The 23,708-nt window shown below is 47.5% G+C and overlaps 1 protein-coding gene across 4 annotated transcripts in view; it reads right to left on the reverse strand.

The window, feature by feature from the left end:
- Positions 1–23,708, reverse strand: part of znf704 (zinc finger protein 704) — a 253,862-nt gene that overhangs the window by 51,089 nt on the left and 179,065 nt on the right. For all 4 annotated transcript variants that reach the window (XM_038809685.1, XM_038809684.1, XM_038809683.1 and 1 more), the window contains 2 exons: positions 22,704–22,933; positions 15,837–15,937 (listed from right to left, as the gene is read on the reverse strand). In XM_038809685.1, coding sequence (XP_038665613.1) covers positions 15,837–15,937; positions 22,704–22,933 — 331 coding nt within the window. The remainder of the gene's footprint in view (positions 1–15,836; positions 15,938–22,703; positions 22,934–23,708) is intronic.

The raw sequence follows: 23,708 nt of genomic DNA on the forward strand, positions 1-23,708 counted from the left end.
ATTAATGAAAGCAGTTTGGAAAATAATTCATTCAACAAGTCACTATCGAAGAACTGAAAGAAGAATGAATGTTAAGTCTGTTGGCTATAATTAGGTCAACTGGGGAGCTCTTGTGAATTGTAATTTTTCTGAAAAGAAAATTTAAGCCCAAGCTAAAAAGACAGCAAATGAAAATCACAGCGATTCTATTTTACTTAGGCTATTAACTTGACAGCCATTTCTGAAGTGTAACTGTACTTAATTGATTACTCAGCAGAAACTGATGAACTACAATATATCACTATTCAAATATTTTCCAAATTCTGTTCATCACTGAAAGATAGACAAACTAAGGGGGTGATTTTGCCCTCCCGTTTTCGGAGGGGGTGGGGGGGGGGGGGGGGGGGGGGGGGGGGGGAGAGGATTGTGGAAGTTTGAAAATGCTGTAAACACGAGCAGGATTTCCCATTCCGATTGTCTCTTCCCCTGCCAATGACATTACAGGAATTCCAACGTTGAATGAAACTTCTATTTATTGATATTTTCAATTTTATTTACAAAGAATTCGCATCAAATATACAAAATCAGAAAGATAGTTACAGGCATCACTGTAAAACAGCTTCAGCACAAAACAATGTCATTACATAATTGGTAACAAATAAGACCAGATAAATCAGGGACAAAACCCCCAACATGCGGCATGGTGGCACAGTGGTTCGCACAGCTACCTCACAGCTCCAGGGACCCAGGTTCAATTCCGGCCGTGGGTCACTGTCTGTGCTGAGATTGCATTTTCTCCTGTGTCTGTGTGGATTTCCTCCGGGTGCTCCGGTTTCCTCCCACAGTCCAAAGATGTGTAGGTTAGGTAGATTGGCCATGCTAAATTGTCCCTTAGTGTCCGGGGTTATGTGTATTAGGCAGTGTTACAGGGTTGCAAGGATAGGGCGGGGTTAGAGTGCTCTTTCAGAACGCCGGTGCAGAATTGATGGACCGAATAGCCTCCTTCTGCGTTGTAGGGATTCTATGATTCTATGTTCCTTCCACGGATAAATGACCTGTCTGCATCCAAACAGGATACAGGCGACATTATAGACCGACATCCCACCCAGAGCTACAAAACAAAATAACAGAAAAAGAAAACAATACCCTGAGAACCCCAGTGCTAAGGGGAAATTACAGTGCAACTAAAACTCTTCTCCAGATCCAGACTAGAACAGGCAGCCATCTTGCACCTTTGAAATGGAAAACTGACAAATGCAATGACAAAGAGAGGAACGAGCACAACCAAACCCTAATACTCAACCTAGGGTCTCCCATAGAAGAATTACAAGGAGAGAAAGAAGAAGAGCAAGAATCTGAACTTCCATAATCCCATCTCCCAACCCCAGGTCAAAGGAGAAACAAATCAACGGACCACCAGCACCAGTACGGTCCTCAAGTGGACAACAGGATGTCGTGGAGCCAAGAACCAAAAGGAATATAAACTGGTCTCAATCGTAGAACGGGGGAACCCACTTCAGGGTGAGATGGCCATCAGTCCAACCCCCATACTAGGGAAGCCGATCCGCCCCCCACACCGGAACTGCAGGATCCCCTCCTGCAACTAGGACCACTTAAAAGAAGGAAGGATTGGGCCAATGTAGATCCGTATCCGAGTGTCCCTGACACCAAGGTACACCATCCAACACCACCACAGCCATCGCTGACAGGCACCACTATTAAGAGAGAAGTAGAAGCAACACCCCTAAAATCTTCCAGTGAGAAGAGTAAAGAACAGCAATATGTGTCAGAACTAACCCCTCGGACCGGCCTCACTCAGAATATATCTGACAGCAGTTAGAACAGTCAAAGAGGGAGTCCCATACCAGGAGAAACTTCGAACTTCCCCTAAAGGAGAGTCTAACAAACCCCAGTCTTCAACAGTCCGCCTGGGCCTGAAGAAGAAAAACGCAATCACAATTACATTAATTCTCGCTGGGGGAACCTTCCCCGAACACATCGAGGACAGAACTAATCCTACCAACCCAAACCCCCCAACCATCCTCCCGCTCCAGCTCTGCTCATCTTCCACCCCAGGATACATTTGATTAAAATATTTTAAACAAATCATGAATTCAACATTCAGCTTAACATAATACAAACTGAGTAAATCAGGATACCGATGGTGCAGAAAGTAGAAATCAAGGATGAAGCAGGATCAAAGACGGTGAGAACTCTTCAGGATCTTCCAAGGATTTGTGTAAAATATGTGTGCCAAGAAAAGACAGGGCTGGATTCTCTGTGTTTCGGGAATATGACCCCACGCCGTTGTAAAAACTGTGGCCTTTCACGCCAGAAAAAAATGCCGTCAAAGGGCCACATTTTCAATGCCCTGCAGGGGGCTAGCAGTGAACTATCACACGACTAGCAGCTTTTGCTGCAGATACGGGCCCCCGTACTTCCGTCGAAGGCCCCGAATGCGCACGGCGGCGGCCTCCAGCGGCTGCGCCATGCTTGATGGAGGACTCAAGACAGTGGAGCTGGACCCTAAACATAGTACCCCCGATTGGCCACGTGCCCAACCCGGACCACCCGCCCAAAATTAAGGTGCTGCTGTATAAGGCCTCCCCCCTGCCCTCCGATCGGCCCGCCCCCAACCATGGTGGCCGCGGACTGAGTCTGCAGCCACCACGCTAGTATCCCGACTGGCAGGACCATATTAGATCCATGCCGTCGGGACTTCGGCCGGTTGGTGGTGGAGAACAGCGGGGCGGGCCTCCAGCAATGGCCGCAGGTAGGTGGCAGGCGGCGTGGCATACCCGGGGCCCGGAGAATCGGGGAACCGGTGCCAATCCTGATTCCATGTGGGAAACTGGATTCTCCGCCCCGGCCGCGATTTCGGCCTTGGGGTGCGGAGAATCCAGCCCCATAAAGTTGAAAATGAATTTTTAAAAGTGGGTTAAAAGTGCAGAGCTGGAGCTTGTGGATTCACAGCCGCTCCCACACTCACATCACATGGCCCCCGCTTGGATATATTTAAATATAATTATCAGTTCTTTACCGATGAACTTTTGACAAAGGGACTCGAAACATTGGCTCTTTTCTCTCCCTACAGATGCTGCCAGACCTGATGACATTTTCCAGCATTTTCTCTTTCGTTTCAGATTCCAGCATCTGCAGTAATTTGCTTTTATCCGTTCTTTACGCCTGATTGTACCCACCCCCACCGCCTCGCCCCATTACCTTGTACATTCATGACGGCGTGCCGAATCGCAGCAGGTACGTCACGACGTGCACCAATGAACAGATCCACTGGAGATGTGCAAGTGAGTGCATCGCCTGGGGAGAGAGGGTCATGCCCGAGCCATTTAACTAATATTTGATTTTCTATTTTTCCTATCAAAGTGGATAATCTCAAATATTTGCACATTATAATTCATCTGCCAAATGTTTTACCTTTGGGGACTCCTCTTCACAACCTGCTTTCCTATCTATCGTTGTGTCATCAGCAAAATAGGCTACAATAAACTTGGTTCCCTTCATCCAAGTCATTAATATAGATGATAAATAATGAGGCCTCAACACCAATCCTTAAGGCACCCCACTAGTTATTGTGTGCCAACCTGAGATGACCCATCCTGACTTTCTGTTTCATGTTGGTTAGCCAGTACTTTACCCATGCTGATATATTTCTCCCAACACTGCAAGCGCTTATCTTGTACAGTAACCTTATGCAGCACATTATCAAATACTTCTTGGAATTCCAAATATGGGTTCCCCTTTATCCACCCTGCTTATTATGTTGTTATGTCTTCGAAGAATGCTAAAGAATGTGTGAAACACGGGGCGGGATTCTCTGATCCTGAGGTGAAGTGTTGACGCCATCGTAATCACCATCGTGTTTTACGACGGCATGAACAGGTCCGCAGGATCAGCGATCTTGCGCCACACAGGAAGCAGCACGGCACTGGAGCGACTCTCGGCAGCCACTCAGCCCATCGCGTGCAGAGAATCGCCCGGGGGAGGGGGCCGCGTAGAGTGGCCCCCGACTGGCGCCGCACCGACTGTGCCGGCGCCAATTCTCTGGTCACCGGAGAATCGGCGGACTGGCGTCGCGTGAATCGCGCCACCCCCGGCGATTCACCGACCAGGCCCGGGGTCGGAGAATCCCGCCCACAATTTCTCCTTCATAAACCCATGTCGACTCTGCTTGATGATTTTCTAACTGTCCTGCTACATGATAACAGATTCCAGCATTTTCCCAACATGTTATTCGGCTACCTGTCAGATAGTTTCCAGCTTTCTGTCTCCTTCCTTTCTCAAATAGGGGCACATTTTTCCAATCCACTGGTAGCTTTCCAGGATCTAGGGAATTATAGAAGATTATAACCAATGCATCCACTAACTCTGCAGCCACTTCTTTTAAGATCTTAGAAGGCAGACCATCAGATCCAGGAATCTAATTTGTTACGAATGTTATGCACCTTCAGATACAAAGGGCGGGATTCTCCATCCCGCTGCACACATTTTCTGGTGCGGCAGACCTCCGGCAGTGGCGGGATGCTCCGTCCCGGCAGCCAGCCAATGGGGGTTCTCACTGTGGGCACCCCCACGCCGTCGGGAAATCCGCGGACGTGAGTACGCTGCCGGCGAAGCGGAGAATCCCACCAAAGCCTTTAACTTTGTCTTTTGCTTACTTTTCCTTACTCTGAGCCTATTTACAAGTTCACCACTCTTATTTTGGACAATCTGTCCCATCCTGTTGCTACCCTGCATTATTGCTTTGTGTTCTCTCTTTAGCCATCTAAATCCCTGCCCATGAGAAACCTTCTCTCCCTCCATCATTTCCCTGAACTATTTAGTTTAAAGGCCTCTCTTCAACACTAATTATACAATTTGCGAGGGCACTGGTTCCAGCACCGTTCAAGTGGAGCCTGTATCAATGGAACAGCTCCCTCTTTCACCAGTACTGGTGGCAGCAGTGCTTTTCCGATGCTCCGCACCCTCAAAAACGGTGTATTCAGAGTGCGCCGCACGCCGTTTGGACGGTCTCAGGACGTCAGCTGAGGCCCTCCCCCGATGGGCCGAGTTCCTGAAGATGTGGGTCAATCATGTTATTTATTTTCGGGAACCTGGCATGGCGGCTGCGGACTGAGTCGGGGTGGGGGGAGCCGATCTGCAGGCAGGGGAGGCTTTGGTGGGGGCTGGGGGCACTGGTGGGGGGTGGTCCGGTAGTGGCAAGCCTGGCCAAAGAGGGGCACTGTTTGGCAGGCCGTGTTCGCACGTGGCCAGCGCCATGTTGCACAGCGCAGCCGCTGCAGGCCGCCGCCATGCGCATGTGTGGCCACGGACCCGGCAATTCTCCGGCCGTATCTGCAGCTAGAGCCGGGGACTTTACGCTGTGTGCCTGCTAACACCCCACCAGATGGAGGGTCGGTGGAGGTTTTACGCTGTTGTTTCGCGCTTTAAACGGCACTGTTCCCATGCTGGCGTCAGCACTTAGTCTCAAAATCGGAGAATCCAGTCCCATGTCTCTAATACCAATATTTGAGCCACATATTCAACTCTCTGATCTTACACACTATGCCAATTTCCTCATGGCTCAACTGGTAATCCAGAGATTATCATCTTTGTGGTTCTGCTTTCTAATTTAGCACCTAGCTGCTCACAATAAATCTCGTTCTTAGTTCTATTTTGTTGTTGGTACAGACGTGGATCATATACAACGGGATCTTTCCCCAGCCACTATCCAGTCCTGAGGAGTTGGCCTGAACCACCGCATTGCCCATGATTGTTGAGGGGGAGCGGGAAGGTAAGAAAACCCGATCAGGTGTTGGCACTCCTCAGTGCATTCCACAGAAGCGCAGCCCCACTGCAGAGAAAGCAGGAGATTAGCAGAGCTCACACCAACCAAAGGACACCTGCACCATGGCCTTTGGAACCCTCCCTGGCGCAGTGTCCCTTTCAGGGCTGATGCCCCACCAGTGACCCCCTCCACCCCTCAGGATCATGTCTCCTCCTGGTGAGGCTGGCAGCACTGACAACCTCTGCCACCTTCCCCCCGGATTTGATGATATGCATAAGCAATCTTGTATATAGTAATGTACACGACCTCCAACCACCAGGTGGCAGTGGAAACCTACCATGTGACTCTGTGCCTCGGGGAGTTGGGAGTAAGCGTGTTGGTGGATAGACGTATTTTGCAGTTGCTCTAGAATAGTTAGTTAGTGTTAGTAGTTTGTTATATATTTAATCCAGTTATCTCTACTACGCAGTTGTTTCATAATAAATTATTTAAACTAGTCAAGAACTAGATGTTCTGTAGTGCATCATTCACACGGGCCAGTCTACAGAACATGATACCAGGCACTGTTCAGACGGGCGGGCTTGAATCTGTAACCTACCCTGGGGAAGAGGGTGACCCTCCTCTCCTTATTGGCATTGAGCAGAGGGTCCACTTCAAACTCCCAAAATCAGGGGGATACCTCTCTGAACCATCTTTGTGGCTGCTATGAGTGTGTTGTGAGTGGAGCACCACCTTCAACATCCACTCACTCCAGCACTGTTTTGCAGTGGCAGCAGTGTGTACCATCTAAAAGAGCAACTCATCAAGGCTCCTCCGACAGCATTGTTCAAACCACAACGTTTACCGCCCTGAATGACAAGGGCAGTAGATGCATGGGAACATCACCATCAGCCTAAATGTTACCCTCCAAGCCACACACTGTCATGATTTGGGACAATATCACCCGCTTGTACACTGTCACTGGGTGAAAATCCTGGAACTCCCTCCCTAACAGCACTGTGAGTGTTCCTACACCACACAGACTGCAGCGGTTCATGAAGGCAGCTCACCATCACCTTCTTAAGGGCAATTCGGGATGGGCAATAAAATGCTGGCCTAGCCAGCAATGCCCATATCCCGTAAAAGAAAATTAAAAATTGTGCCTAGGAGCATAATTATTTAAAACAAATCTTCTACCGTGGCAGCACGGTAGCACAGTGGTTAGCATTGTGGCTTCACAGTGCCAGAGTCCCAGGTTTGATTCTCGGCTGGGTCACTGTCTGTGTGGAGTCTGCACGTTCTCCCCATGTCTGCGTGGGTTTCCTCCGGGTGCTCCGGTTCCCTCCCAGAGTCCCGAAAGACGTGCCGTTCGGCAATTTGGACGTTCTGAATTCTCCCTCTGTGTACCCACATAGGCGCCGGTATGTGCCGACTAAGGGCGTTTAACAGTAACTTCATTTCAATGTTAATGCAAGGTACAATAAAGATTATTATTACAAGGCTATTTCTACTTTTCACAAAACATACTCTGGGTATGAGAGATTTGGGGGGGGGGGGGGCGCAGGTTAAATGTTCCATTATCAACTCCTGTTTATTTACACATTCTTATATATACTCTCACCAATTTCCTAGTAGGGGTTCAATGGAAGAATGGAGGTCTTGTGGCACAGTGATAGCGTCCCTACCTCTGAACCAGAAGCTCTGGATTCAAGTCCAACGCCAGAACATACTGGCCTTGGAAGGAATGTTCATAAAGTGGTTCAACAGGCTAATAATCAGCTCGAGAATCCTTCCCCCATTTCCCCATGGGGAAAAAAATATGTGTGAGGATATGCTAAAAATATATAGCAAAAACCAGTCCATTTATTTCACTGGTAAGTCCATTTTCTTCCCCTATTTTTGTCCAAGTTGCTCCGCTCATTTTCCCTTCTCCTTTGTTTTCATCTGTACAGCTGGTAGACATTTTACCACATTCAGGGTACTACATAAATATAAGGTGGTGTTAGTGTTGTGAAAAATCTGAGGATTAAGGATCACTCCTTTGGCAAATAAGGAGCACTTTCATATTTTGGGGGTTTGGTAGCTGATTCTGTAAATAAGCCACATACAGCTTCAAATAAATGTTTATTACAGTAGGCGATGGGATGAGATGCAGTGTAACATGGTTTTCAGGAATGTACAAACTTTGTGATTAGTTCAGCCATTCCTATGAATTTATAATCAGCCTTGACAACAGGTGGACAGCAATTAAAAGGAGCAATCCAGGAACCGTTCTTGGAATGTAAATGATCAACAAAATACAAACTGGATTCTCTGCCACCAGCCGGGGTAGCGGAGTTCCCGATGTGGCGGAGAATCCAGCGTCGGCCAAAAGACAATCTGCTCCGTTGCTCTGCTCCCCTGCTGGCGGCTGCACCGGGGTTCGTGCCCCATGCCAGCAGGATACAAATGGATCAAACTGACCCATTTGCATCCTATTAACGGGCTTGACATCGGATTCTCCAAACCTGTGTGAATCTCTGGTCCTCTGGGTGAGCTTCACATGGGAGAGAATGGATGCCGATATTTCCTGTGGTGGAGCTCGTAGTGGGCCAAGGGAATTTTAGGGAATTTCCCATCGGTGCCCCCCACCCCCCCGACATTACAACTCCTACCACCCCACCCCCAAAGACCTCCCCACTAGAGATCCCCCCCCACCAGAAAGATCCCCATCAGAAACCCCTATTAAAAGCCCCCATTACAGAGACCCTTACCAGAAACCCTCCCATAAGAAAGACCTTCACCAGAAATCCCACGATAAGAGAGACCCCAACCAAAGCACCCCCCCCCCCCCCCCCCCCCCCCCCCCCCCCCCCCCGCAAACCCACCAGTACCATAAGTGAGGCCCTCACTAGAAACCCAGCCATTATAGGGACCCCTGTCTGGGAACCCCCCCCCCCCCCCCCCAATTATAGAGACCACTGTCTGGAAGCACCCCCATTACAGAGACTCCTGCCTGGAAGCCCCCCCCCCCTTGCACAGACCCCTGCCTGGAAGCCCCTCATTGCACAGACCCCTGCCTGGAAGTTCCCCCCCCCCCATTGCAGAGACCCCTGCCTGGTGACTAGACAGCAGTCTGGACATAGACAGTGAAAAACCCGGCTGCTTTAAAACTCACCTGTGCAATACACCTGCTGGCTCAGGCAGAGGAAGCAACACCTGTAAATTTCTCGAAAGGGAAAACCACATCAGCTAGGTTTGATCTTCAAGACTTTCATTCACATCAATGTGGAATTGATTTTACGAGCTGTGATTGACTTTATCTCATTTCCCTTCACAAAGATTTTTCATGTATAGATTAGAGATAATTTCATTTTTTTTTCCTTTCAGAAAGTAAGTACTAGAATTTCTACTATCAATTTATATTTGCTATATTGTTCTAGATTTTAGCCTAGAGGCATGTGGGAGGGAGGGAGGCAGAGGCTGGGTGGGTTGTTGGTGATGGCCTTCAGGGAACCCAGAAGAACAAATTCACCAAGTTTCCTCCAGAACCTAACTGCAAGCTGCTGAAATGTTTTTTTTCTTTGGGATTCTTCACCCACAGGCAGCCAAACAGGCAGGTTAGAGGCCATTCAGGCAGGAAACCCATTTCACAGGGCTGATGTCTAGGGAAACCACTAGGATTGGGGCAGTGAGAGTAATCATGGGGAGGTTGGGACCGAACTGTATAGCATGGTCCCAATGACAAGATGGCAGCAAGGTCAGACAGTAGGTTGGAGTATCCATATTGCAGAGAGCTCACTGGTGGTCCAGAGACTTGCAATAACAGGGGGATGATATGAAGGCTCGCAAATGTTGGGGAGACGGTCAGGTTAGAGGTGAGGAATCCTGCTCACATCGGTTTTGCCGATAATAGGGATTCCAATGGTTTAAAGGATTGGATTGGATTGGATTTGTTTATTGTCACGTGTACCGAGGTACAGTGAAAAGTATTTTTCTGCAAGCAGCTCAACAGATCATTCAGTACATGGGAAGAAAAGGGAATTGAACAGAATTCAAGAAAATACATGAGAATACATAATAGGGCAACATAATATATACAATGTACTACATAAGCATTGGCATCGGATGAAGCAGACAAGGGTGTAGTGTTAATGAGGACAGTCCATAAGAGGGTCACTTAGGAGTCTGGTGACAGTGGGGAAGAAGCTGTTTTTGAGTCTGTTCGTCCGTGTTCTCAAGACTTCTGAATCTCCTGCCCGATGGAAGAAGTTGGAAAAGTGAGTAAGCCGGGTGGGAGGGATCCTTGATTATGCTGCCTGCTTTCCCCCGGCAGCGGGAGGTGTAGATGGAATCAATGGATGGGAGGCAGGTTCGTGTGATGGACTGGGCGGTATTCACGACTCTCTGAAGTTCCTTGCGGTCCTGGGCCGAGCAGTTGCCATACCAGGCTGTGATGCAGCCCGATAGGATGCTCTCTATAGTGCATCTGTAAAAGTTGGTAAGGGTTAATGTGGACATGCCAAATTTCCTTAGTTTCCTGAGGAAGTAAAGGCGCTGTTGTGCTTTCTTGGTGATAGCGTCGACATGAGTGGACCAGGATAGATTTTTGGTGATGTGCACCCCTAGGAATTTGAAACTGCTCACCATCTCTACCTCGGCTCCGTTGATGCTGACAGGGGTGTGTACAGTACTTTGCTTCCTGAAGTCGATGACCAGCTCTTTAGTTTTGCTGGCATTAAGGGAGAGGTTGTTGTCGTTGCACCACTCCACTAGGTTCTCTATCTCCCTCCTGTATTCGGACTCGTCGTTATTCGAGATCCGGCCCACTATGGTCGTATCGTCAGCAAACTTGTAGATGGAGTTGGAACCAAGTTTTGCCATGCAGTCGTGTGTGTACAGGGAGTAGAGTAGGGGGCTAAGTACGCAGCCTTGCGGGGCACCGGTGTTGAGGAGTATTGTGGAGGAGGTGTTGGTGTTCATTCTTACTGACTGTGGTCTGTTGGTCAGAAAGTCAAGGATCCAGTTGCAAAGTGGAGAGCCAAGTCCTAGGTTTTGGAGCTTTGATATGAGCTTGGCTGGGATTATGGTGTTGAAGGCGGAGCTGTAGTCAATAAATAGGAGTCTGATGTAGGAGTCCTTGTTTTCGAGATGCTCTAGGGATGAGTGTAGGGCCAGGGAAATGACGTCTGATGTGGACCGGTTGCGACGGTATGCGAATTGAAGTGGGTCAAGGCGTTCCGGGAGTATGGAGGTGATGCGCTTCATGATCAGCCTCTCGAAGCACTTCATTACAACTGACGTCAGGGCCACCGGGCGGTAGTCATTGAGGCACATTGCCTGGTTCTTCTTTGGTACCGGTATGATGGTGGTCTTCTTGAAGCAGGTGGGGACCTCGGAGTGGAGTAGGGATAGGTTAAAGATGTCTGTGAAAACCCCTGCCAGCTGGTCCGCGCAGGCTCTGAGTGCACGACCAGGGATCCCGTCCGGACCCCTGGGAAAGGGCACAGATAGAATGCAGCCTGGGGAAAGGATCCATTGGGTAACTTAATGGACCAGGAGGAAACCTCCCTGCTCTACGTGGTTCAAATGCAGTGCTGCAAAAGCACTTATCACAGATTAAACCCTTTACATCACCTTTAATTTATCGGGGCCTAGCAGAAGAGCGGGCGGGCCGCCCATCGCCTTGCCTGTCCTCTTAAAATTGTGGTAAGGAAAGAGCTGGCTGGTCTGTGCTGGGAAAGGCACCCATGACATTTTATGGGCCTGCCAACTCTCAGACCTAGGAGTACAACTCTGAAACTCTGTTTCAGAGTTTTAGGATTTTAATCCCTGACATGACCACAACCCACCTGTGGTGGGAATTAAGATTCAGTCCTATATTCTTTTAGCAGCTCGTTCATTCCTCATTTAACACATTTGTTTTAACAATTCAAAATTTAAAGTGACATCTGATACGATCTCTATTGCTCATCCAATGAAGAAATGGGATAATTTCAGGAGCTTCAAATTTAAAATACTGTAACTTTCTGGGGGGGATTGCCAACTTTTCTGCCGTAACTTTGATTGTAGTACTAAAGAAACCTCTTGTAATTGCTGTTTATTGAGAGCTTCCGCAACATTGACTTAAGAAATGGGAAAATACTAATGGGAATTCAGTCCGATAGTTGCTGTGTTTGTTACCTGGGTATATTTCTGTATCTTACACTGGGACAACAGGGTTAGTGAAAACACCATGAAGATATAAGGAGACTCAGGGGGCTGGCAAAGATATGCGAGCCGTCAAATCTAGAATAAAGTACAGAAAAGACCCAAAAATATAACAGCCCCTAAATTTGAACCTTGGTTGTGTTAATCATATGACTTAATGAGGTGACACCATAAACATGACTCCTTCTTCTGATACTATTCCCACATCCTTCAGCAGTGCTGTGAACTGTCGTCGTCTCAAGAAACCTATCTTCAACCCTGCCATTCTCGACAGCAGCAATCCTATATACAATCGTCCCTTTCTTTCCAAAGCCCTGGAATGGGATGTTATTTTTCAACTATAGTCATGCCACATCTTGTTCAAGACCCTGCAATTTAGCTTCAAGCCCACTCACAGCATTGAGAGCACATTGGGTCAGGATCACAAGCTACATTCTGAGTGAATATGACCATGGTTTTATCCTTCTTCAGCTTCTCTGCTGGGGCTGACATGGAGGATTAAGCCAACGCTCTCCAGCACCTCTTCTCTTCAGTCCAGCTCTGTGGCACGGTTCTCTCCCACTTCCACTCTTAACTGCCAACCCCACCCTCTCATAAATTGTGGGACTAACTCTTAAATCTTGACAGATTTGACATAAAAATGTGTTTTTATTTAGCTCTAATAATATTGACATTTAGTTTATAAACCTCAGCAGTGGTTTATTTAATTTCTCACCAATGAGAGCATTTTATAAAAACTGCATTGCTGCATCGGAAAATGCTTGACAAAAGACTCAAAATCTCAGCTGCTTTCCTCACCTTGTTAAAAAGATTTCCCCCTTCCACTCCAGGCACTACTGGCTGAGACTTGCTGAATGAAAACGATCTCTGTGTCCTAGCTTGATGCATTAATACATTAAAAATACATTTATCTACAGTGGAGTGATTATTATCATCTCCAGATTTGAGTCATGATGGTGGTAGCTAAGTTAATACAAACATCAAGAATAAATGACAGGTAGTCAATAGAAATTAGTTGCAGTCTGCAGTTCGGAGCTGTCCTTAAGTGTCTGAATCATTTTAAAAATTGAAAATATTTCAGAACAGGGCAGATTGAAGAGCTCATGCAATTATGGAACACACGGTGGATGGTATGTTAAAATTATTGAAGAAAATAATTATGAAGCAGGTGATAACCACACATTTTGTAGATAAAACTCCAGAATTGTTTTCATATCAGTGCTCAGATATATATCAGTATTTTGAACTGATACAATTTCAGATTCTGTGAACTTGAATTTACTAAAAAAACAGCAATTATGATTTAGTTTTCCCTTTTGACACGAATTAACAAAATTCAAGGAAATTCTAATTAGAATGAAGTAAAATAGTAGAAGTCTGACAGTTTGTGAGAGGATTTGCTACACAATGCATACAGGTAATGTTATTAAGAATATTAAATGACTGTGTTGATATAGGAAGCAAAGTATCTTCAGTAGAGTGGGATGAAGATATCCGAGTAACACACTGGCAAAATTTAACTAGGTCTTAATTATATTTTCAAGGAATTAAGCTGGGTTTCAAGCAGACACTTGCATTTGGAAGGTGGGTTAGAAAGCCTACATGTGGCCGATAAAGGAGGGCTGTATTTCTTTCTCCACAAACTGAAATTCCAAATAAGCAGAGTTTGCTTGTGAATCCAGTGAATCTGTGGCAAAACATTATTTTCCCAATGCAGCTGGTTCTGAATAATGACCCAGACCTGAAGTAAGCATCAAGTTCCAAATGTAACAAGCCACTTCCTATTTACCCACCTATAGAAATCTTGATCAAACATATCCTTTGAATGTGATTAAATTGAAACTGTAGCCTCAATGTAATGGCTTGGTTTACCTGCATGCTGCACAGTAAATGATCTGATTCTTAACCAATCTCTTGATTACACACAAGGTAACTACACACAGGGAAAGGCTGACTCGATGTAGTCTGATTTGGCTTCCCCAACAAATATCAGGAAAATTCTGCACTTGCACAGACATCCAGTGGGATCGTGAGCTAGGCTCGATTCAGCTAACCCTGTCTGCTTCCCCCACCCCTTTTCCCTGGTGCTCTACCTGCTTATAAACATGATTCGCTTCCAGTCCTGATGAAAGATCATTGATCTGCATTCCCAATTTTTCACCTGAATCTTTGAGACAAAGATTTACACAAATATCAATTAATTGCACAGTCCCTTAATACTTCCCAATTCTATTTTTGTTTCCTTTCTCAGAGAATACAGCATCATGCTTCATTTGCAATATGATTGCATTTGTGTTCACTAACAGTGCCTCGGGTTTACTACACCATATGTGTAAGACAAAATGTGGATATTCTTGGTTAACTGCCAGCTTCCATTATCCTCTGAGAGGATCCGCTCCACTATGATGCACAACAGTTCCATTATACATTGCATTAACTGTGTAATTTTACCCATCAGATATCACACGAGTGAACTTAAAACAACAACAGTGTGACACAGTTTCAATGCTACAAAGTTCTCTATCACTATTAAAAATATACAACAAAGCTTTAAGCAAAACATTCCTAGCAACATTTCATTATAATTATAAGACTTATATGTAAGTGATCAAACAACCTCCAAACATCGGTTCCAGTTTCAGACTTGATCTCAAAGATAGTGGGCGCGATTCTCCGCAAATGCGGCGAGTCGTAAAGGCTGCCGTGAAACTGGCCGTGTTTCACGGCAGCCTCCGCGCCCCCTCCCAGGACCCGATTCTCTCCCCCGGGTGGGGCTAGCAGCGCGGTCCCGTGAAGCATCGCATCGCGGGCTTAGCGACCGTCGCTAAGTCCGCGCGCCAAGCGTCATGGTGGCTGACGCGCACGATAACGTCAGCCGCGCATGCGCGGGTTGGACGGCTCCAACCCGCGCATGCGCGGATGACGTCATCACGCAGATGCGTCAAACCCGCGCATGCGCGGGCCATCATGCCCCTCAGCCGCCCCGCAGACTGATCCTGCAGGGCGGCGGAAGAACAAATAGTGCGCGGGTATCGGACCCGCTGCCCGCGATCGGTGCCCACCGATCGCAGGCCCATGCTACCCTTGGCACAGCCGTGGTGCGGCTGTGCCAATCGGTGCCATGGTTGTCCGGGACGGCACTTTGCGGCCGTTTTCACGAACGGTGAGAGCAGGTGTGATCGCGTTCGTGAAAACGGCCGTAAAGGCCTGGGAACTCGGCCCATCGGCCTGGGGGGAATCGCTGTTCGCCGTAAAAAACAGCGAGCAGCGATTCGTGTCGTGGGGCGGCCATGGGGGGGGGGGGGGGGGGGGGGGGGCGGGGGAGAATAGTGGGAGGGCGTGAAAATTGTCGGGAAGGCCCTCCCGCTATTCTCCGACCCGTCGTGGGCAGCGGAGAATCGCGCCCAGTAGTTTTTTGGCAGACTCAAGTCTCCTAATGACCGAATAATATGCTTTAATGTGAAACATATTTGCAGTAAGGTACTCTTTAGATCACCCTATGCCATATTCATTTCCATTGTGGCTGTCAGGTGTCAAAGCTATTACCGCTGGCACTGTTGTGCCTCTTTGTTGGGGAGGACAAGAGGGACATCTGCTCTGAGACTCCTGAAGAAATGCTTATAGAGAATGCAAGGGAACCGGTGTGAAAATGCCTGACCTCCTTGGTACCTCTTGTTAACAAGGGCTTTACTAATAACTTACTGTATGAGGGATTATGGAGATAATCTGCTTATCGGTGCTTAAGGTGATGTGTCAGAACATCATAAAATCGCAACATCTAATATTTTGACTACATTAATCGATTAATCCCTTTAAAATATATTCAATATTGACAATGTGAGAACTAGCCTATGCCACAATTTCCCACTAAAGCTAAGCTTCCTCCCCATGATCTGCACCTTACCCCAAATGGATGGTACGAATGTGTTTCTGGATCCCTGCAGAAGTACTGAGCACCTTTCCACAATTCTTCCACAAACATTTGAACATCACTTTCATGGAGTTCTGTGAAAAAAGATAGTAGATTAACCATTTCCTGTGGTAATCAAATTCTGCTATACAAGGATCTAATTAATAGTAGGTTTATAAAAATATCCAAATAAATGGCGTGTATGAAGGAAACAAATGGGAAGTTCACAAGGACTGAGGGGCCACGGATTCTTTTGAGGAGGGAGGCAATAATGACACATTTTAATTATGTTGGGCTGGGGGTGGAGGGCAGTATATGAGAAGAGGGAACAATTTACAATGTCAATTAATATGGTGGCCAAGAAGAAAAGTTAGGGTGCTCAGCAATTTAGGGAGCACAGAATTAAGAGCTGGTTGGAGTAAAACGTTAGGTGATTGAGGTGAGAGGAGAAAAGCTAGAAGGAATGTGGGTTGAGGGCTGGGGCACAGTAGCCTGGGGGGAGGTTTTGTTTGATATGCAAAGTGGAACGGCAAAGCCATAGAGGTGACTGAATAGTTGGCTTCAATCATGAGAAATCAATGAGATCCTTACAGTTACTATTAGAGGTGAAGGTGGAGTGAGCAGTGGCAAGGGGTGTAAAATGGTGGCTAGTGAAGGTAAGAAACTGAGAGATGGGTCAGGCGGACCATACCAAGAGAATGACCTGGATGGGGGAAGAGTATAGAAGACAGGGGACAAGGGAATAAAAGGTGGAGGAGAGGGAGTGGTTTAGTAGACCAACTGCTATAGAAATATAGTGCTGAATGAGAAGTCAAAGATGGAGCTGTTAGCAGCTTGAAAATGGAACAATAAGTGACGTAAGGGATGTCTTTTCCAGAACAGATGCAGAAGGAAGGAAAATAACAAGGGGGTGAAAGCTTATCCGGGGTAGACATGAATGTGGGATTAGAGTTACAAGCAGATCAGCCAATGCTCTTATTGAATGGTAAGTAGCCTCGAGGGGCCAAGTAGCCTCTTCCTCCTAATTCGGATGTTTGTATGTATAGTAAACGATAAAGAATAATTGAGATAAAGGATACTGGATACAAGCAGAACAGAAGGCGGGCTTAAATTGGGAGTGCCCCCATCCCAGGAAAGGCTCCTGGCCTGAGCCCGTCCAGCCAAGCACAAGTCCCCCGATCTCCACCTCCCTGAAGGACCCCCCTCGGCACCCTGGAGGTATTTGTAGGGAGGGTACTTACTCCCTTGCCATAGCCGCCACATTCCCCTTTCTCAGGACTTGTGCCTATTCACACCATGGGGACTCTCGGCTGGGCTGGGTTAGCATCCCAGGAAGCAGGTGAATCGGGCATCTTGCCCGTAAATGACCACTTTGTATGTTCCTGCAGGGTCTGGGCAGGAACCTCGTCATGGCCGGCAGGATAGGTCAGAAGTCTTGCAGAAAGCTTCACGACCAGCATGAAACGTGTTATTTGCCTACCGCCCGATCCACCAGGCCATCGGGATTCCAATCACTGGTTGGTTGCCTCGGAGAGCCCCGATCTAAATCTAACCCACCTTCTCCCAAAGTTAAAGAGCCATACTGAGGTAATGGATGCTGGTAATACCCATCCGCACAGTCATCTTTCCTTTGTGAGCCCAGATAGCAAGGCTCCATGACTGATGGTAGGTTCCAGCATTGTTAATATGCTGGAGCAGAAATATCACCCAATCTAGTCCTGTGCTAACAACCATCTTACCATCCTGCCGAGGGCACCTCTCGAACCAATTGGGTGAAATATTAAACCTTATGATTCTTTGTCTCCATAAGGGGCCATTTTGTCCCAACCAATTGATCCTTCGGTTACTTAAATTATGGGAATAAATGCAGCTCTTTCAGCTGATGCGAGGTCCATTGAAACCTTTCGAGGAAGTTAAGGACACCAGCTCCTGAGGATATTGCAGGAACTCCTCCAACATCTCCCACCATGAAGCAAAACGAACAGACCGACAATCTTCCTATGGTTTCCCCAGTGGAATTTAAAGAGCCATTATGAACATGGCAAAATCTTGGTGAAAGCGGAGTTTTGTCTCAAGTTCCTTATCCTGGTTTCTGGTGCATATGTGCGACTTTTCACCATCAACAGCACCAGGATTTCATAGCACTGAATGTAAACGAGCAGCATGGTCAAGCCTAATTCTATCCTCATGCAAAATATCACACATAGGTGTTTTCCAGAGAAGTGTACAGAAACCCTGAATGATTTCTTGAATGCGCAGTCTGGGGAGCAAAAAAAATTGCAACAATCAAGACTGTCCAGGTTATGAAAAGAAAGAATTTGTAGGTTGAAGCAAAGGCCGCAATTTTCCCAAAATATTTTGAAGCATGGGGCAGCATCCTCCATTGGCTGACGCCGAAAGTGTGAAACACGATTGGGAGGAGAATAGGTTCTGACACCAAAATAGTGGCGGGCGCCGATTTGATGGCAAATCGCAATTCGCCAGCACCTTGTCAGCGGCGTCAATGCGTACCGGAACACACATACAATAAACAACCATTTGTTTATCATTAGCGGGCCCGACCCGCTATTCTCCCGGGCCCCCGTGATTCTCCTCCTTGGGTCGAGTTCCCGACGCTTGTGGTTTTAAAAGTTACCGGCGTCATGGTTGATGAGGGAGAGAGAGAGGTCAGACATAGAGAGGAATGACTGTGGGCTGCCAGGCCGGGGGGTGGGGGTGACGACGGTGGAACGATTCGAGTGGCCGGGGTGACCTGACAGGGGCAGTGTCCTGACATGGACCACCATTACTGCGGCCTGCAACGCGGCCACCTTGCTGCAAGTCACACCGACCTAGCACCTTGGCCCCTGGTTTTGCAGAGTGACACCGGGCGTATGGGCGCCCCCATCCTCTGCCACACCTCACTGCTGCCACCCCCTGGTGGCCCACCCAGGGAAACGCCCACAGTAGCCCCCGTGGGGACCGAGGTGCATCCCTGGCGAGGGCAACGCCAGCAAACGATACCACTGGCATCAGGGTCGGGCGGTAGGGCCAGAGGCCCCCACAATGTGGGCCACCGACGGGGCCAGGGGTGCTGGGGATGAGGGGGAAACGACATATAGAATTTACAGTGCAGAAGGCCATTCGGCCCATCGAGTCTTCACCGGCTCTTGGAAAGAGCACCCTACCCCCTCTCCAAGGTCAACACCTCCACCCTATCCCCATTACCCAGTAACCCCACCCAACACTAAGGGCAATTTTGGACACTAAGGGCAATTTATCATAGCCAATCCACCTAACCCGCACATCTTTGGACTGTGGGAGGATACCGGAGCACCCGGAGGAAACCCACGCACACACGGGGAGGATGTGCAGACTCCGCACAGACAGTGACCCAGCTGGGAATCGAACCTGGGACCCTGGAGCTGTGAAGCGATTGTGCTATCCACCAGGCTACCGTGCTGCCCTGTGGGAGTGGATGTAGGAGTGGATCCCACAGTGCCATCCGGGGCCACCATGTAGCCCGATGGCCCTGGTTAGGTCCTGGTTAGGCACGGGGGGAGGCACCATGCTAACATACAGGCCCTGCAGACAATGGATATTGGAATTCAACCAGCAACCGTAGCCTTCCTGCTAGTTGCCGCAGCCCTGGGGGATGCCCTGCGGCTGTACGAGCTGGAACTGCTCGAGAGGGAGAAAGCAGCAGTGGCGGAGCATGCAGCAGCAGAGCATGTAACAGAGGAACAGGAGGCAGCCGCCCATGATGGAGTCATAGAGTCATGGATGTTTACAGCATGGAAACAGGCCCATCGGCACATGCCGCCCAGTTTCTATCACTAAGCTAGTCCCACTTGCCTGTATTTGGCCCATATCCCTCTATACCCACCCTGCCCATGTAATTGTCTAACTGCTTTTTAAAGGACAAAATTGTACCCGCCTCTACCACTGCCTCTGGTAGCTCGTTCCAGATGCTCACCACTCACTGTGTGAAGAAATTACCCTTCTGGTCTCTTTTGTATCTCTCCCTCTCACCTTAATCCTATGCCCTCTAGTTCTAGACTCCAGTACCTTTGGAAAAAGATGTCAACTATCTACCTTATCGATGCTCCTCATTATTTTATAGACCTCTATAAGATCACCCCTAAGCCTCCTACGCTCCAGGGAAAATAGTCCCAGCCTATCCAGCCTCTCTTTATAACACAGATCATCAAGGCATCCTTGTGAATCTCTTCTGCACTCTTTCCAGCTTAACAATATCCTTCCTATAATAGGGTGACCAGAACTGAACACAGTATTCCATGTGTGGTCTTACCAATGTCTTGTACAACTTCAACAAGATGTCACAACTCCTGTATTCAATATTCTGACCAATAAAACCTAGCATGCTGAATGCCTTCTTCACCACCCTGTCCACCTGCGACTCCACCTTCAAGGAACTATGAAGCTGTCTTGCTATATCTCTTTGTTCTGTAACTCTTCCCAACTCCCTAGCATTAATTGAAAAGGTCCTGCCCTGATTTGATCTACCAAAATGCATCACCTCACATTTATCCAAATTAAAATTCATCTGCCATTCATCGGCACACTGGCCCAATTGGTCAAGACCCTGTTGCAATCCCTAGGACATTAGTTTCAGTCCTGCCCAGGTGTCGACCGTCTGATTTGTAATGGCCCCACCTTTCCCAGAACCGGTTCCAATGTCCCAAAAATCTGAATCCCTCCCTCCTGCACCATCTCTCAAGCCTCACATTAGTCCTGTCTTTCCTGTCAATTCTACTCTAACTAGCACGTGGCACAGGTAGTAATCCCAAGATTACTATCTTTGAGTTCCTACTTTTTAGTTTAGCTCCTAACTCCCTAACTTCAGCATGTAGGACTTCATCCCATTTTTAACCTATATCATTGGTGCCTATATACACCACGACAGCTGGCTGTTCACCCTCCCCCTGTAGAATGTCCTGCAGCCGCTCTGGAACATCCAGGACCCTTGCACTCGGGAGGCAACATACCTTCCTGGAGTCTCGTTTGCTTCCGCAGAAACACCAGTCTACTCCCCTACAATCGAATCCCCTATCACTATAGCCTTCCCACTCTTTCTCCTGCCCTCCTGTACAGAAGAGCCAGCCACGGTGCCATGAACCTGGCTACTGATGCCTTCCCCTGGTGAGCCATCTCCCCCAACAGTATTCAAAACGGTATACCTGTTTTGGAGGGAGATGACCGCAGGGGACCCCTGCACTGCCTTCCTACTCTTCCTCCGTCTGATGGTCACCGATTTCCTATCTCCCTCAGTACTCTTTATCTGTGATGTGACCAACTCGCTAAACGTGCTATCCACAACTTCCTCAGCATCGTGGATGCTCCAAAGTGAGTTCATCTGCAGCTCCAGAGCCATCATGTGGTCCAACAGGAGCTGCAGCTGGACACACCTCGTGCACGTGAAGGAGCCAGGAACAGTCAACGTGACCCTGAACTCCCACATCGCACAAGAGGAGCATGACACGGGTCTGGGATCTCCTGCCATATCTTCAACCCTTAGGTTAACTTGTACAACTACAATGTCCCCAAAAAATAAATAGATAGATAAATGTAAAGAAAAGAAAAACTACTGACCAATCACCACTACTTACCAGATGGATTTAAATTTAGCAATTGTAAACTGAACAACATATATTTATTGAGCATCTTTGACACAGAAAAACATTTAGAAGAGTGGTAAAGAAAAAGGTTCAGCAGTAAAGACTGAGCAATCAAAAGCTTGGCTGAAGAGGTGAGATTTAGAAAAGAGTCTAAATCTCATTTCGGGAGAGTCTAAATCTCCTCAGTCTGGACCCCTTAATCAATGGAAACAATCTGTTTGTATGTAATTTGTCCCACCCTTTTAAAATTTTGATTATTTCTATAAAATTTCCTTTTAATCTCCTCTGTTTTAATGAAGCCAATCACAATTCCTTGTATTTCTCTTTACATACACCAGGCAACATCCTTGTGAATATGTGCTGTTATTCTCTTTCCCAAAGTATGGAGCCCAAAAGTTCAAACTATATTCCAACTCAAGAGTTTTATTTAGTTTGGTCATAGACTGCTTGCCACAAAACTGAGCATTCACTAAAGTTTTCCAATCAAATTAAATTTGCTGGTATGTACCACTCAAATTTACCAGGATTGAATTCCTCCTGTCACCTTCCCTCCCTCCGTCCACCCAATTGTCGATGTTGCAGAGAAGGAAGCCAAGGATAGATTCTTGGAGGTTTGCAAAGTAGTGGTGCGAGGGTAGGAAAATAAGCCATTCAGTAGAGATACCCTTACTCAGGCTGGAAAGATTAGACTGGAACCAAATGAGGGCGGTCCTGCTGACTTGAACAATGGAAAAAGATTCTGGAGAATGATAGTATAGCCGGCTGTGTCCAAGGATGTGGAGGTTTAGGTAGGTGAGGATGATAATGAACCACAGTTACACACAGTGTCATTCAGAATTCTGGTTGTGATCACTTCAATGATGTTTGAGGGTCAGAGATCTTACTCAGTGACGGATGGGGGATTCAGGCAGGTTGTGCAGAGATGGTCATAGATTTGGGAGAAATCCATTCTCTAATATTTTGGAAAGAAAAGGCTGATGTAGAAGCTTGCAAAACAGAGAGATGAGTGAGAGGAATAGCTGGGATCTATATATGGGGTAACTTAAACATACGGGGCTGTTTAGCACAGGGCTAAATCGCTGGCTTTGAAAGCAGACCAAGCAGGCCAGTAGCACGGTTCGATTCCCGTAACAGCCTCCCCGAACAGGCGCTGGAATGTGGCGACTAGGGGCTTTTCACAGTAACTTCATTTGAAGCCTACTTGTGACAATAAGCGATTTTCATTTCATTTTGTTTTTCATACCTTCCTTTTCCTTGGTATGGGCTCATCAAACAACAGGTTACTCGACTCTGCCTCGTCAATGCTGTCGTCTGGCTGGATAGCTGCACGGAAAGGTTTGAAGCTGTCGGCTAATAAAGGTGGCGATGGGGTTGATGGATTTGACTGATCACTGGGCGCCCCCCAGCTCCAGTTGCCACTGCTGCTGTAGCTTGATGACATATTTGCTCCCTCCTTCCAAGAACCATTCTGATCTGTTACACAAAATGCAGCAGAAATTGGCATTCAACAAGAGCATTGTTAATAAATGAAGAACATTGCGTAACTTCTTCATGATCTGGATACCTGCGTCACATTGGAGTAGATTTTTAACTGGACAATAACGTGATGGAGTTAATTACCCGACAGTTATAAAACATATCAACTTTTCATTTTCGCCAACCAGAACCCACCTCTCCATTTTCCTGTCCTGTTATAACTACCACGAGATTCACGGGGAAACCGTCAATCTCCCCATAGGACTCGTGGAGTATGAGCTGCCCAGATAGAGAACGGAGGCCACTCAGCTGGAGCCCCTACAAACAAACAAAGAAGTCGGCCCAAAGCAGGGCTCGGTGTGGTTAGTTCTCCCAGTAAAGACTGTACTGGGAATGAGCTGCTGCCTTGAGCAGAATATTGTATATAGTTAAATAAATCTGTTTTCTTACCACTGGCTTCCTCAAGTTACTAAATGTCCTCTTTCCCCATCCACCCAGTTCTGGGCCTCTATCCTGTTCCTCACCTTCTCCCCCTTGCCCCACTGTGAAAGTGGCTCATTATATTTACAGCCTATTGTGAAGAGAATGAGTCCTCAGTACTGCCCTCCTCTTATTACTCCCCCTGCCCTTGTCCTCTCTTATTCTATTCTCTGGTCACCCTGTCTTTATCCACCTCTCCCCATTAGTTCTTCCCTCCCATTCCTCCTTTACTTTCTCACATACGCTTGATCACCTAGCTTGGGCCCAGTTATACCCACCTTCTGACACTACT

The sequence above is a fragment of the Scyliorhinus canicula genome, chromosome 10 (genome assembly GCF_902713615.1).
Source record: "Scyliorhinus canicula chromosome 10, sScyCan1.1, whole genome shotgun sequence".
NCBI lineage: Eukaryota > Metazoa > Chordata > Chondrichthyes > Carcharhiniformes > Scyliorhinidae > Scyliorhinus > Scyliorhinus canicula.